This window comes from Hermetia illucens, chromosome 1, assembly GCF_905115235.1.
Source record: "Hermetia illucens chromosome 1, iHerIll2.2.curated.20191125, whole genome shotgun sequence".
Taxonomy (NCBI): Eukaryota; Metazoa; Arthropoda; class Insecta; order Diptera; family Stratiomyidae; genus Hermetia; species Hermetia illucens.
Window position 1 is genome coordinate 10,491,272 of NC_051849.1, and position 16,764 is coordinate 10,508,035.

The window sequence follows — 16,764 nt, forward strand, 5'->3', positions numbered from 1 at the left end:
CACTCAACAGTGTTGGAGTCATAAGGTCGTTAAGAAGCTTAAGTAACGGAGCTAAATTTTTTATTTTAGGATTGAGGGATCCTAAGTCTGCGTCCACTTTAGCACGATAGCAAATTACTCCCACTTGTTTAGTCCACGGACTCCTAGTTTTGAATTTAAATGTCTGAAAATCAGGGACGAAGAAAGCTTACGGCTTCGTCAATCTCAAACAAAAAACCTGGGTCCCGCCAAGCTTTGATTGAACTATGGCGGATTTACGCTGATTATAATTCGCGGTCATGTTGTGTTTTTCGAAAATATAAGACAAGAGCTTTACCATCTGCGAACCGCTTCGGCCATACTGCTCATAGGCAGAGGTGAGGCAGGGTGTGATGAGTTGGCTCTGCCCTAGGTGAATCCGTAAGTCATCTTCGTCCCTGATTAGGGAAAATTTACTTCAGCGGCGGCTTAAGCAGCTTTTAAGAAAATTATTGTAGGCCTCTAAAACTTTATATCCGCGACCCTCTAAAGTCAAAAAAAGTTCCAAACAATTCACTCACAAAAAGTATCATCAAGTCTACGGTCTTTTCCATTGATTTTATCTGTTTTCCAATGCTATAGAAAATCAATACTCTCTTTGTTGTTCCGTCACATAAAGCCACAAAGAATGATAAAATTTTTCCCAAGTCAGTAATCTGGAGTCATAACAATGTTCTTAACAAGCAAATGACAAGTGTATTTACTCATTCGAAACCTTGTTATCCGATATAATTCTTATCCACAATGGTGAGTACATTTACTATACACTAATGACTCAAACATGAAGCTCTCATTAATTTTTCAAAGAACGCGTACATATAAATTATGTAGTAGTGGTTGGTTATCGACAGTAGACTACCACAGAGTTTTGTTCGTGTAGAAAATGGGTAAGAAGTAATTACATTTTCCTGTATTTACTGTGAAAAGAATCACAAAATCAAGTGAGTTAATGGATTACATAAAAGCTTTGCATAGCTTCGAGGTGTGTGACGATGTTTTGATTTGTCACTGATTTTTATTATAAGAGTCATATTTGTAATCCTGAAGTGGATGAAGATCCATTTACGAGTAAGCAACGCTTTTCTCCGTCTTCTACTCAGCATCATTTAGGATCTCCATTAATGTCTTTTCGAATTTCTAAATTCCGTCCCGATTACACCTTGTATGAATCCATTAGTATAATTCAAAAATTCAATTTCTATAAGAAACCCCTATCATTGTAAAATCCCTTGAAACTCTAACACCTATTTAACCATCACCCAAATACATATATTTTCAAACATGATGATTTTTAACCACCTTTTTCACCAAAAATAGCAACGGTCTGCCATGCACGTGCCTATTCTGATTTATTCGCAAATGCATTTTTGCCTAGCGGATCGGCGCAGGCAACTGCGTAAAATTTATTTGTTTATGTACTATTGCGAAACAACTGAACGTATATGGCCTCCGATTATTGTTATTGTACGTGCTAGCACCCTTCAAAGTGGTCTTTCCCCTTCGAACGATATGTAACAGTCTTTTAGGCTGAAGTGTATGCATACTAAGTGCAATATTCTCGGTGACTAACGAGCGGTTGAGGGGAAGGCGCATCGCAATTTGCAACGACAATTAAGCTGCATTGATGCCGCTGAGCAGTAATTTGATCACTTCAAAAATTGTTCAGGAACGTAGAAGTCAATTGAGCTCTATTTCTAGATTCAATTCGATCCTACCTACTACCGACCTACTTTGGCACCTGGTCACTGTGAATGCCGGATACCTCAACAAAAGAGAGTTCAATTTCCCCCATGCCAGGACTAGAACCAGCAATTGGAGTGTCAGTACCATTGGCTAATTCTGCTATCGAAAACTAGGTACAAGCTTCCCATAATGACAGGTGGCAGAGCTTCAATACTGCTTGCCACTTCAAACTTCTCCTGTCAGAGCCAAGCAAATATACGGCGGACTTTATCCTGTCAAAAAGTAGGAACACTTGCAGTAGTATTGTTCTGGTTGATCATAATTTACTAGCTGGACATACTGCATGCTCATGACAGGGATTTTTCGATATGATAAGTGTCCTCCTGTCCATCCTGTATTGAGGAAGCGCGACCCACCCAGCATTTTCTATGTGAGTGCACCGCATGGACGCATTAGACATCAGATTTTTAGTGTTGATGTGCTTAATCTGTAGCGGGTAGCTCCATATCCACTACTAGATATTCCGTTAGACGGAAGAATCGAATACAATGGACCACCAGCATCCACACCTCCCCCACTATTTGTAGCATAGAAAGCATTGGTACCGAATAGCCTCAATTTTATGTTGGGTGGTAAGGTAGATGCATTTCCAGGCTTTCTATAGAACAGCGAAGGCGAGCGACACCAAGTTCAATGCGGTTGTCGACAGAAACAACGCTTTCTAGACATATAAATTGTTCGACGTCTTCGATATTCTGCCCATTAATGCAAATAAAGTGCGATAACCAGTCCGAGTGGGAGACTTGATTTTGCCGCTCTTCAATTAGACTCCCCTTCTTCTGCAAGTCCAGAACCATTTGAACAAGGTCCATAACTGGCGAGGGAGATGTCATGAAGGTAGTCAAAGTGTTTCAGGAAAATGACATTGTCCAGTATGAATCCTAAGTCCACCTCTTCTTGATGTTGGACCGGACCAAATGGAGAGTAACTTCCTCTCACTTGTTTGATGAGTTACCTCTGCCCTAGACGAAACCGTTAGTCGTCTTCGTCGTTTTTGAGTACTTGCCACGTTACCACTTTCAGTCACGCTACTCACAGAGCAGAGGTGAGTCAGCATGATGAGTTTCTCTTCTGCCCTTGACCCAATCGTTAGTCGTCTTCGTGTAGCATGAAGAATGTCTTCAATAATGACAAGGAAACGTATTGGTGACAAGAAGTGAAAGTCTCCGCTTTGAAATTCAAGTTCCTCTTAGATTTTACCTCGTTGCAATGAGTGACACTTTGTGCCCGATATAGCTCTGATAATAGCCTATTATCATAGTTTATCCGGAATGCCAGTCGTGCGTAGAGCCGATACACTTTGAAATCGACGAAGAGCAGATGAAGCGGAGATTTGAACTCCGCACACTATTCTAAAATAACCGAGAGGTGTTGACATAGAGAGTTCAGGAGAATCCAGTACGGAAATTCACCTGCTCTCTTTCGATCAAGCTTTGAAGGTGTTATTTATGCGTATCAGGATTATTTTAACTATTACCGCCTTAGGGGTCGTCGGCGATCCTTAAGGATCGCTTACGATACGGACAGTGGCGTCCCTGTGGTGCCCGAGCCTAGCGAACATTACACCTGCGATTTAGGTAGTAGCCTCGAAAAAGTTTCACGATGAAGAACGAACTGCTAATGCCCGATACACGTCAGAACACACTGGGAGTCCCTGGAGACGTCGACAACACCTGAGCGACTTCGATGGGGCGACATGAGCCTAGTTCTGCCAAGGTGGTAGTTGTGGAGTGTATCAAGAGTCAGCCCCTCATCAGGTAGTGTGCATTGAACTGATATTCGGAGCCCGCGTTGCTCCAAGTGAAGGCTAATCCGTCCATGAGTTCCGGAAGCAGCTAAGCGTAGGTCAGGCCTTAGGGAACTGAGGTAGGTGTATTGCCCCCGAGGGTATACGCGTTCCTGACTATTGCAAACCACTCCCTTGCACACGAAGTGCTAATAAAAACTTGAATGAAAAACAAAAACGACATAAATGAGGAGATAATGGAAATGGAGAAAGAGTTGGATGCGTTTGTATGCGTCGCTCGCGTAGCGCTCAACGAAGAACGCAGCAACGGCTGAAATACCCGACGAGTGCTGTCGTTGTGAAAAGCGGCACAGTAGAAACTGCTGAAACTAACCAAATGACTTCAAGTATAAATCGATTGGGAGCGCAGTCGACTATTCTTACGAAAGCCGAAGAGGAAAGGCTTATCAAAAAATGCATTTTATTTCTGAGGCGCATGCGGCCTGCGACGTTCTTGTAGAAAAACGGAGGAGTTCTTGGATCAAATTTCGTACTACAGGCGAACATGGCGAGCAACAGAAAATGAGCGAAAAACAGAAGCAACCGCGCCCATCGCTGAGAACATCAGAAGCATTAAAAGAATCCCAGACAGCCCGTTGTGTAGCGAACTGAGGAAAAAACGAAAGAAGAAAGGGGCGTCTGAAGGAGGCTTCACTAAGGCACTCTCCTCGGCTCAAAAGAAAAAGGCGAAGAGGGACAAGAGGCAACAACACGCCGCGTCGTCAGAAAAATCTCTCCCTAAACTTAAAGCGGACATGAAAGGTGAATCACTAAAAGAAAAATTGGGCAGACAAAAGAGGACCAGACCGTCAAATTTGCTTATAAAACCGATGGAAGACAAGTCCTTTGCGGAAGTCCTCAGCGAAATCGGTTATAGGATCAAGGTTGAAGATAGCCGAGCAAAAGTATCCATTTGGAAAAGAAAAGCTGGTGGAGTCCTAGTCGAATTAAGCCCGAGGATATCAGATAAATATATGTTCTGTGAAGCAGTCAAGAGGCTGCCGGAAGAGAAAGCTTCCGTTTCTATCCACGTGCTGTCTGGAAATCGGAGGCATTGACTGCCTCAAAGAAAAGAGCGAAGTGGAAGCGGCCACCAAGCGCGAATGTCCAGATGTAACCAATGCCCGGATTGGTATCATCTCTGCGAACTCGCCAGGTCAATAACTCGTTGTGGTGAAAGTTGCCAAGCAATACTCGAGGAAGCTTTTTAACAGCGGGAAAATCAGAACTGATTGGGTAACATGTCGAGTACAATTGCCGCCCCAACCAAATGTTACAGATGTTTAGATTATGAGCGCACATCTGCAACCTATCGGGGACGTGACAGGGGGACGACTTGCCGCAGATACGGCCAGGTAGGTAATAAAGCGAATACCGAATATCAAAAAAGAGAGTTGCGGTCTTTGCAAAGATCGTGGCGCGTCTGATGAGAGCTTTGCACACACTGCGGGCTCGGGGCGGTGTCCAGTCTTCAGAGCAAAATTGGAAAGAGCTAAGATGCGGTTAACATGATCCGCATCCTACAGATAAATATTCGACGTTTAGGGGTAACGTTTTTCAATGTTTATCTAAGACCGAATGAAACGATGCCGGACTTTCGACGCAGAGTTGCTGGTGTGCCCTGGTTGGAGTGACTATGATGCCAGGGGGAATGGGACATGGTTCATCCAGACTCCAGAGGGAAATGAATTCTCGAAATGGCGGCGAGAACAGGATTCGTAATTTTAAATATCAAATTCACCCCAACATTCCGGCGCCCAGGCTGCGAAGGAAGCATTCCCAATGTAAGCTTCGCGTCGGAATCACTGGTGTCGCTGGTGGAAGGGTGGCGAGTTCTGGAAGATTACATCGCTCTCGAAGTGGTTGGCACAACCTCTCGAAGGTGAACAGCGGGAAGTTTGTCGAAATTCTTCGAGCAGGTGGGGCTTCACTGGGGGCACTCTTGAGGGTGGTGACGCTGCAGCTGGCATTGACGTAAATTTAATCATGAACCTGAAAACGACGGCCTGCGGAGTTTCCAGAGGTCCAGAGGGAGTATCACAAACTCCGTCGCTTGACACAACGTGCCTCCTCCGTCCGGGAGGAGGCATGTATCTACTACAATGACAGAGTACAAATCAGCCAGAAGAAAACTCCGCTGCGCAATAAACAGGAGGTCGCTGCTGGCAGGACCTGGTCGACCTGGTCGAGACCCGTGGGGACTCGGTTACAAATTTGTATCCCGAGAAATTGGAGCTCTGTGGAAACCCTGATCACTTAAGGCCGCGTAGATTGACCGCATTGTACGGGCACTATTCCTTGTGCATCTGGTACGGGATGATGCCAGGAGCGTGGTGGGTGCCGAGGACTGCTCACTTTTTTCCATAAAAGAGTTGGAAGAGTCATTCCTCTCTATGAGAAACAAGAAGGCGACAGGACCCTATGGTATTAATGCAGAGCGATGGAAACAAGTACTTCAACATCGGCCAAGCCTATTGCGCGGCGCATTCAACGTTTGTCTGAAAGAGGACATTTTCCCTTCCCATTGTAAGGTGTCCGGATGGCTCAAGTGATTAAAGCGCTAGATTGTTGTAGCGGAAGGTCGCGGTTCCAATCTCATTGGTGGCAGAGGGATTTGTTATCGTGACTGCATATCGGATACCAACACCGCGCAATGCTGACCACATTGCCTCCTACAATGTGCTGTAGTGTACCGTTACGGTCCTGAATGAAGTGCTCTAACATACTTGAAGGCCCTGATCCAATATGGATTGTTGTATTAACGAAAGAAAGAAAGAGAAAGGCAACCATGAGTGACTGCCTGTATGCCGACCACTTTGAATGATTGACACGGCCAAGAAAGTGCTCGAAAACCTCATCAGATTCGCTGAAGCGATACGTGCTGTTGGAGACTTATCCCCACGGCAGTTTGATTTTAGAGCAAGGAGATCCACAGTTGATGCTGTCATCCAAATTATGAATGCCGCTCATCGAGTGCCGAGCCGACGGGTAGTGCTCCCCGCAACGCTTAACGTCAGAAATGCTTTAATTCTGCAAGATCGAAAGAGCTATTTCTTACGGATATGGAAGGATTATCTGAGGAGCCGCTCTGTTCTGAGACCCTAGAGAGTCAGAGGACGATAGAGGTCTCTTCGGGAGTAGCGCAGGGATCTATCCTAGGGGGTCCGCATACATGGAGAAGGGTAGTGTACATTTTTTTCATCAAATATAGTCATGTGGGATATCAAATGAAAGGTCTTGGTTAGTACTTTCCAAAACCGGTCTTAGATTTGACTGTCCGTCCAGTCGCTCTCTATGGTTCTGAGTGTTGGCCGACCATAAAAGACAATGAACGGCGTCTTGCGGTAATGGAGACGAAGATGCTACGTTGGACTAGTGGCGTCACACGTTCAGATCACATCCGAAATGAGGATATCCGCGATCGTTATGGGGTTGCACCGATCGTGGAAAAGTTGCGAGAGAGGCGTCTTCGATGGTATGGTCACGCAATTCGTGCTAACGAGAATTCACTTGCCAAGATTGGTCTGAACATCGAAGTCAATGGTAAACGACCAAAAGCCAGACCTAAGCAACGGTCGCTTGATACGCTGGATGGGGATTTGAAAGCCTCGAGATTGCACCCAGATCAGGCATTCGATAGAGCCAAATGGCGAAGGCGATCACAACGAGCCGACCCCGCTTGTGAACGGGACAAAAGCTGAAGAAAAAGATTCTATTCACTCTGTTACTTGTTTTAGAAAACGCACAGAAAAATCCTGTAACCTTTACTTTACAAGCAAATATAAAAGGGCGAGTATCTTCGCTACCGTACATACTATGCACTGTCCCTTTAAAAAGACGCCACGAAACACATAAAGCTATAATCATTCAACATAAGAAACTACTGAAAGGCAGGAAGGACATTTTTCACCTCTTCAATTGACCTGACTAGGTCAAAGTGATGAGGTCTTGGGGGAAATAGTAAAGCATGCATCGTAAAGTGAATGATACTTCGAGAGAGTAAATAAAAATAAAAAATAACTGCAAGAGGCGATCTATAGTTGTAAAACGAGTGAAATTATGCATTCAATCGATTTTATCTCGAATCAAAGGAAAGGAAATAGGCCAATCGCAGATTAAATGTTTTGCAGTGCTTAGAACATTCTGTTGTGTCAGGAAAGGGGGAGAATTGAGAGCATGTCATGATTGTTCAGCAAACTTGAAAAAGTTAATATGAAAATGTATAACATGGATTTAGAGAGTATCTGTTGGCAGTCTGTACATGATGCACTAAAAAAGGATAATAATGGATGATGCTTTGGTAGAAGAAATGGTTGTAGTTCTGGAAAACAACCAAACTATCGACATAATCTAGTAAGGTTACGAGAGCAAAGATTAAAGCAGACTAATCTTATCTTATAAATTATGAATGAAGCCGGAAAAGCTATACTCACATGTCGACGTTATATTGTAGCTCTCATCAGTCTCAAAATTTAAATTAATATCATTCGATTTCCTAATATCAACCTCAACTATGAAGTTATCAATATCACAGTGCTTCTTACGTCTACTAAAAAAATTATGTACTTTTTCATTAATTTTCGTATTAATCGCAGTAATTTCATTATTATTCCCACTAACACTGCCACTCGCGCCCGTCCCGGTACTGGTGGATCCTGGCGAGTTTGCATCACCGCCATTACCACCGTTTCCCGTTTCAATTTCTTGAAGTTTCTCAATATGCCTTAAATCGTGTAAAAATATTGTAAAAGCATCACGAAATAGACTCTCCACTTGATCGAAAGGTGTATTGATTCGTAATTGAACATCTTCAGCGGTGAAACGTATCGATTTCGAACTGAAGGCAGATTTAATAGTTGGATGAGGCCATATATTGATGTCACCGCAAGTCATGGAGCACGTCATAAAAGGGACACGTTTCTCATTTTTAATTTCCGTCAGATAGTGATGCCGGACGCACTTGTCTCCTTCGCATTTGTATGTCCACGTTTTTTCAGTAGGCCTGGAAAATATCAAAGGAAAAAGGATATACAAAAAATGATTTTCTCTTTGTTAACGAAAGGATACTTACAACGAAAGAAGGTAAGATGATGCTAGTCTATTTTTAATGGACTTCTCAAAAGTGCTGATGAAGGATGTAGGCTTCAGGTTTGACTGGTTCCAATAGAATAGCATGAGAATGACTATCATTGTGGCCAGCAGCACCATCAGTGCCTTGCGAAGGGACACGGCCAGTGCCATCCTAAAAAACAAACGTAACCTGAAAAGGAGAAAATCCACGTCATTTTCCAATTTTCAAAGTAAATATAATTAAATATTTCTAAATTACAATTTAAGACTTAGCATGAAAATGAAAAAGTACAAAACTGCCGGAATGCTGGCCAGAAACGAAAGCATTTTCCTTAAATATTCCCAATATCGCATTTTTTGTGAAATAAAGTTAAAAGACAAAGGGAACTGTCACCAGATACCCTTTTTCCGCACAGAACTTGGGTCTACCGCTATATGCAACTGTGCACTCCGAGAGAATGAATGGAAGTCCGCCTCTTTGCCGATATTCAATTTTTCATACCCAACCAGACAACAAGAACAACAAAGTGGAGATTGCTGAATTCGACCTGCAATATTTGGAGCGATTTTAGCATTTACCACTCCAGGTAAGCCTGACCGATATACTAAGGCACAATATGAAGGATAGATTAATTAAATGTGCGACAATTTTCTGCCAAGAATATTTGATTGCTCTTTCTCGATATTTTTTTAATTTGATTAAGAATTTCGTCATCTACAAGGAGAGAATTCAGATCTCCATGTAAACTATATGTTCTTAATGGACCAAAGGTCAAGCTTTATCATTTAAAGGATCTACTGGAACTTCCCATCGGACACCACTTTGTCGTGGTTGCATAATTCGGCAACTCCTCACATGACCCCCTCGCGGTGGCCATTGAAAACCGCCTAGAGGCGGGCCAAGAGTGTGTAGAGCCGGGCTGGGAGTAAGCTCATCCAAGTGACGAGGATCCGTTTGTCTGCTGGTCATATATTAGGGGCAAGTGGATCTGGCGGGGGGATGAGCCGAAGTAACAGCCCGGGGATCGTCCTCCCTGCGCTGGAGAAGGTGCTAGTAGGATCCCAAGCCAAAGTGGAACATCATACGCCGAGAGCTGCATGGCCAATGGAGAGCTTGGTCCTTAGTATACGAACTCTGAATACCTTGGGCACCTTCAGTTTCAAATTAAGTTCCTTACCGTGGTGGACGGGCTAGCCAGGGTGGACATTCTTCCCAGACTACTCGTGGGACCAAGACATGGACTGAACTTTAAAAAAAAAACAAAAAACCAACGACAGAAAAAGGTAGCGATACCAGGCGCATCATCGGAAGACGAGCTGCTGGCATCCCGCCAGGAGACAGTAGCCGTCGAAAGCAGCACACTCGGTGGCAGCCGTAGCACCGCTGTGCTGAAACCAGCCGCAGGGACCTCCTGAAGCTAAGTGGCAAACGGACAAGTGGTTTCCAGCCTGGAATCCACACATCCCTGCAACCCGAAACCCTCGACGTCGGGGGATCCATCGAAAGTAAAGACCGACCAGAACATAGGTCACCGAAAACCGGCTAAGAAGCGAAGGTCCACCGGTATCCTGGTCAAGAGCTAGTACCAGAAGGCCATGCGTATTCTCAGCAAGATTGCTAAGAATAAAGAGACATCCATATCATTCATATCGACGAGCGGGACGAAAAGACCTCGCTAAACACCAAGCGATTGTTGAGGAACCCAACAGCAAACGCCTGGGAGACGAGGAGAATGCGAATCCCACCGCTCGCAAACGCAATCGGTCTTAAGACGAGTGCGAACAAGATTACAGGCGTTGCAGGGCGGGCAAGAGCTCGGACGCTAAGTAACATCTGGAGAAAAGCAAATAGCAACAGCCAGCTGATGAGCCACGTACTGCGAAACCCTTAAGCGACGTGGCCAAGAGCCACTTACATATGGTGCTAGCGGCAAACTAGCGCTGGAGGTGTGGGCCAGTGTTGAGGCCAGGCTGTCGGAGATGGTCATTGAGCATCTCCTGGACGCCAATGGGATCCATCCCCTGCTTTAACTCCTCTCAAGTGGTCCGTGGGTTCCACATTATAGCTTGCAGTTCGTGCGTCGCTAAAATCAGCGACGCCTGGAAGCTCAAAGTCATCCCCTATGACGAGATTCCCAGGCGACCGGTCGCTCGCATCTAGTTGCCAAAGATCCGTATGGATAAGGACAAGCTGGTCTAATCCGTGCCCCTTCAAAACCCCAGGATTCCCATGGACGACTGGACTGAACTCCAGACAAACAGCCAACCTTTTCTGCTCCGTGTAAACGAAGAGTGCCTGGTGATACTGGAAAAGGTCGACTATAAAGTGCGGCTCGGAATCAGGAACGCAAAGGTGAAAGTGCTTCGCTCTGCAAAACCGGACGAGGACCTGGATCCAACGAGCTCTTGGAGGAGATGAGGATCGATGGTCCGATGGGAACTGACGAACCCCCCACGCAAGCAGATCATGTCTAGGGTAGCGCAGATAAATCTACAGCACTCGAAGTGCGCCTCGACTAATCTGCTTGTCTTCCTCCTAGAGGAAGACATCGACATTGCACTAATAGAGGAACACTGAGTCGGCGGCGACTGAATCATCAAAGGGTTCCAAAGCAAATATTTTAATTTATTCCACAGCACAGGATACGTTGATCAGGATAGAGCTAGAGCATCTGAGTTCCAGCGACCTAGTCGCGGTCAAACTGGAGCAGGCTTGGACAGTAAACGTGTATATTTCCACAACTTACATGGTTCACGACCGATCAGCTCCACCAGAAGAACTGCAACATTGGACGAGCACCATAGCAACAGAGAAGGCCAACCTGTTGATAGGCTGCGACGCCAATGCAAAGCATACGTTTTGGGACAGCTCGGAAATTAACGAAGGAGATGAGTCATTCTTCGATTTCATTATTACTTCAAACCTATCGATGTGTAACAGGGGCAGCACACCAACCTTCCATTTCCTCAGCTCCGAGCACTGTGACGGTTGGGAGGAGGTCATTGATATCACCCTAATAACCGACAATGGGATTCTTAGGGTGGAGAACTTGAGAGTGCCTGAGCAGAGATCACAGTTAGATACTTTTCAGTCTAGATCTCGCCGCAGAGATCCCCAAACCCTTCAGAGACCCCATGAGGATCTACTGGAGAAAGTTTGGTCAAGTAATTAAGAACAAACTTTCCGGTGCGTAAATTGGCAAGATTGACAGACGAACTGGAATCGAAGATCAGGAAAAGACATTCGATATTGCCTTTAAGGTCTCGTGCCCTGCTAAATACAGCAAGAAGACACTGCCTCCGTGGTGGAAACCTCAGGAAGCTGATCATCTGCTACATATATAAATATTGGCAACCATACAAGGACTGCCTGAAGAAGTTCAAGTTTGCCATTAAAACCGCCCAGAAGCGGTCTTGCTTGGACTATTGCCAGAACATCAAAAGTACCAGGCTCAGTAAAGTTCAGTCCAAGGAACATAAGAGCCCATCTTTTCTCAAAAATTCGGAAGGATCTTGGACGGAATCTTCTGGTGAAACCTTGGACCAGCTGGTTCAGATATACTTTCCCGTCAGAGAGGAGGACTGTGAGTGAGAGCCTTGATTGGAGGGTTTACGGCCACCCCAGCCCTGCGAGACTATCAAATCGGTAATTACCGAGGATAAGATCGACAAGGCTATAAACAGCTTCTTCGCATATAAATCTCCGGGTCGAGATGGTATAATGTCAATCATGCTACAGAAGCAGCAGGAAAGGGTTGTGCGTGGATTGTTGAGATTTACCGGAGCTGTATCTCTTTAGGATACGTGCCCACAGTTTCATAACGAAAGCGGGCAGGCGCTGCCATGATTCGCGAAGAACTTTCGACCAATCAGCCTCACCTCTTCCGTGTTGAAGATTCTAGAGCGCGTCCTGGACATCCACTTAAGGGCTATTATGGAGAGAACGCCTTTCTCTAAGTCCCAGCATGCCTACCTTAGAGGCAAATCAACAGAAACCGCTCTGGACGAGGTAATTGGCACGGTTGAGCGGTCACTGCAGTACAAGCAGTATACCCTAGCTGCCTTGAAAGCAACTAATTGACCAAAGCTGTGAAAAGAGGCACGCCCCAGGGTGGCGCCATCTCTCCGGTGCTCTGGTTAATAGTGGTGCACAAAATTTTACGAATATTGGACAGCAGCGGGATGACGGTAGTGGCGTATGCCGATGACGTGGTGATATTAGTGTCAGAGATGTTTACGTCCATTATGGACGACATTATGGAAGGATCGTTGCGGAAAGTGTGCCTGTGCGGATTCGTCATAAACCCAACCAAAACCACCAAGACAAGGGTACCTGAATTCCAGCTACCGCGGCTGAATAAACAAAGATTGGTTCTCTCCTCCAATGTAAAGTATCTGGGTGTAATTCTGGATCCAAAACTAAATTGGAGATTGAACATAGAACTGGGTTAAGAAGGCCTGTATAGCGTTCTATGCCTGCAAGAGAACCTTCGCAAAGAAATGGAGTCTCTAGCCGTGGATGGTTCTCTGGATGTTTGCCGCTGTAGTGCGTCCAATTCTGACGTACGGCTCTACTCTATGTTGCCAGGCTCTGACCAAAAAGTACAGTAGAACGAAGCTTAATATTATTCAAAGGTGCTACTGGAGCTCTGCAGTCCGACCCGGCAAATGCTCTCAATCTACTCCTGCATTTCTTCCCCCTAGATCTCCATATTAAATACGTTATAGCGTGCAATGCCGTCAGATTACGTGAGTCCGGATGCTGGACAGCGAAGCCCAACGACCACAGTAACATCGTAAACGATTTAACTCAGGAAATTTGGGCATTCCCCACGGACTATACCATACGCAAGCTGAACTTCACGAGAAACTTTGCTGTGGATTTTCCAACCAGGGCAAAATGGAAGACCGACGCGCGGCGTGCTGCAAGGTTATGACACAGTATTCTTTACCGATGGAGCAAAGATGGAATACACACACACACACAGTGTATCCGAGTCGTATGGCCTCTTAGGTTCCGCCAGTGTATTCCATGTGGAAGTACTGGCGATACTGGAAGTCTGTCGATGACTAGAGCATGATCCGAGCCCCAAACGTAACATAGCCATTCTGACCGACAGCCAAGCGGCCATTAAGACCTTGTTCTCATCGACGATACGCTCGTGGGGCAGTGCAGAAACCAGCTGAACAGTCTGAGCGGTACGCTCAAGGTCACTCTCCTCTGGATTCCCGGGCATAAGAACATAAAAGGAAATGAACAGGCTGACAGACTGCCCACACAGGGCTCTGATCTTGGCAGTCCTTCGGCGGGTGCAGTTGATGTCTCGCTGGCGACTGTCAGGGGCAGAATCTACTCACATTACTTAGCATCCGCGGATCTTAGGTAGCGAAGGCTTACCACCTGTGCGAAATCAAGGAGGATTTTGATCGAGGGCCTGCGTTCTGATGTCAAAATTGTTAGAAGCAACCATGCTGAGACAATTCTGTTCTCAAGACCTTGTTGCGGTCAACTTACAATACCAGGTTAATGGTAAGAGGAGAAATGTCATAGTTGTCTCTGTCTACTTACCCTATGATTCTTTGAGTCCTCCGACGACGCAAGGACTAAGGGATCTGGTAGTATATGCAGAATCAGGTGACTTTGAACTTTTAATAGGTTGTGATGCGAATGCTCAGCACATTTGTTGGGGCAGTAGCAAATGCAATCCTAGAGGAGAGAAGTTGTTTGACTTTATCGCTTCAGCTGATCTGATGACCATGAACATAGGGTACGCGCTTACGTTCGTGGGGCCAAGAACAAGTGAAGTAATTGACCTAACAATCGGCACTTGAAAGTTGTTAGAGTTGATTAAAGACTGGCGAGTGCCAGATGAAGCCTCACCCTCAATTCACTGTTGAAGGCTGAGAAACAGAACAGGGTTCTGGAGCATCTATCTCTCGAATAAAAACGAGAAGTGGGCTTTTCCCTTAGGACAATATACAAAGGTCTTTCAGGCTGAAGTGTATGCGCATGGCAATCTGTAGGGGTAGTCAAACTGCATTAAGAGCGTTGAGCAATCTTTTGATCGCTTCAAAATTCGTTCAGAAATGTAGAAATCGATTGAACTCTATTACTAGAGTTAATACGTTGGAACTTCTCTGGGTACCCGGTCATTCTGGTGTAGAGGGAAATAAAATCTCGAATACTTTAACAAAAGAGGGTTCAATCTCCCCCATGTACGGATCGGGACTAGCAATTGTGGTGTCAAAAGCATTGGCTAATGCTATTATCAAAAGCTGGGAACAAGCATCCCATAATGCCTTAAGGGGGTCATCCCGTGTGAAGGCCGTTTTTTTTTGCCATTTTTTGAAAAATTATTTTGGAGGACTGGATAAAGATAGAAACGTGATTTTTTCACCATATGTTTATTGATATCTCTAGTATATGTGATAAATTTTTCCGCTTGATATCGTAGCTAGTTTTTGGAATACGTGTCAATTTATGCACCCATCTCCAAAAAAAGGTGTTTTTCTGCTGCCACGCTGGAGGGCGCTGTGTTCATCTGAGGAAAAAAAACTAAAAGGCATTTTAATGTAGACAATATTCCACGGTCCGCAAACTAGGATAATTAGAAAATATTAAAAGGTAAATTTTTGGTGGGCTTTTAAACTTAATTTTTTGGATTTTGGTGTTTTTTTACGGCTTTTTTTATGAATAAAAAAAAAACTACCCGTCCGATTGCAATTATCCTAGTTTGCGGACCGTAGAAATATGTATTAAAGAAGTCGTGAAAATTTCAAAGAATTTGGTTGGATAGATTTTGAGCTATGGTGGCAGCCGATTTTCAAGATGCAGTTTCGAGAAAAACGCATTTGAAAATTTAAATGTGATTATCAACAGTAAAATTTTAACTCACCATTAATCTGGTACACCTAGTCCATAGAGAGTATCCTCCGTTTCTTCGTAAAAGTCTTGTAAGGTCGATTGTTGCTCTCTGGTTTCAATTCTGCCTCTTTTAGTGAGGTCAGTCGATCATTTTTCGGACCGCCAAATTCGCACTTCATTACGGCGCTCGGCATAAACCTGACATATGTGACCAACTTGACATCCCATTGTCACTAGGATTTTGTGAATGCTATTGAATCCTTCATTGAACATAATTACAGCCAGAAAAGTGGCTATTTCTACCACCTTGGCCCCAGAATGAAGGTGTTTAGGAGCGAAAGTCCAGATCAATTCATTTAACGACTCATTGTTATTTTGGGTCTCTGCTCCTAAACATCTGTTCAATAGATCATCTCGTGACAAATCTTCGTAGATTGGTTTGATGACTGTCTGAACTTCTTCAGCCAAAGGTGCCTTCTCGTGGTGGAAACTATCCAGTTCTCCTTTAGCTTCCGCTTTGCGCCATTTGCACGAACTGTCCTCGCCTGCTGGACAATTTTGATGCTAAGGATTTTCGTCTGTAGAACATTTATGGAAGAAAGTTGCCAAATTTCTTGCTTCATTCCTTCTATCGAATTTGCGTCGACGAACAGCTAGCCCAAAACACGTAGTGAGGCCGTTAATAACCTTATCAGTAAGTTTTCCAGCCCCTTTTTCACCAATGACTTTGCGATTCTTTTTTGGATTTCTAAGTCGCGTTCCCATTCTCTTCTCGACATATCCTACGCATTCCTTTTTAACTACCACGTATATTTTATTATTTGCAAAAATTTACAGAAATACCGGAGAAAACTCCAGCAAAATCCAATATACAATATACAAAACTTGTCGCAATTGGAACATCCATGTTCATGCTTGCTAAAAGTTTCTTTGCTGATGTTGATGCGAAGTCCTTTTTCTTCTCTGATAAGTATCGATTCCCATGAAGTACTCGTTGTTTAGTGCGAGCATGACGTTGAACGTTAAAGCGATCTCCCTTCGTAGGATCCATTTAAAAAAATCACTGAGCACACAAACAGCACAATACTTACAACAAAATATAACTGAGTATAGCTGGAAAGCCTTTCAGTGCTCACTCTAGACTGGATTATCCTTTTTATTCCAAACAGCAAATAAATTTAGACAATTGATTGGTTTTCTATCTTTTTATATTTATACCTGTGTTCAAATTTATAAGGCTCAGGTAAAAAACTAACAGGTAAAAAAAGATTCGATGCTCTTT

General features: G+C 44.4%; 1 protein-coding gene across 5 annotated transcripts in view; it reads right to left on the reverse strand.

Annotated features, from left to right (window-relative positions):
* Positions 1–16,764, reverse strand: part of LOC119648203 (probable beta-hexosaminidase fdl) — a 251,745-nt gene that overhangs the window by 22,584 nt on the left and 212,397 nt on the right. For 4 of the 5 annotated variants that reach the window (XM_038049842.1, XM_038049833.1, XM_038049817.1 and 1 more), the window contains 2 exons: positions 8,619–8,807; positions 7,981–8,549 (listed from right to left, as the gene is read on the reverse strand). In XM_038049842.1, the coding sequence (XP_037905770.1) occupies positions 7,981–8,549; positions 8,619–8,788 (739 nt within the window). In that variant the 5' untranslated portion in view covers positions 8,789–8,807. Of the gene's footprint in view, positions 1–7,980; positions 8,550–8,618; positions 8,808–8,876; positions 9,074–16,764 lie in introns of those variants that run through there. The other variant, XM_038049809.1, reaches the window with a different exon arrangement.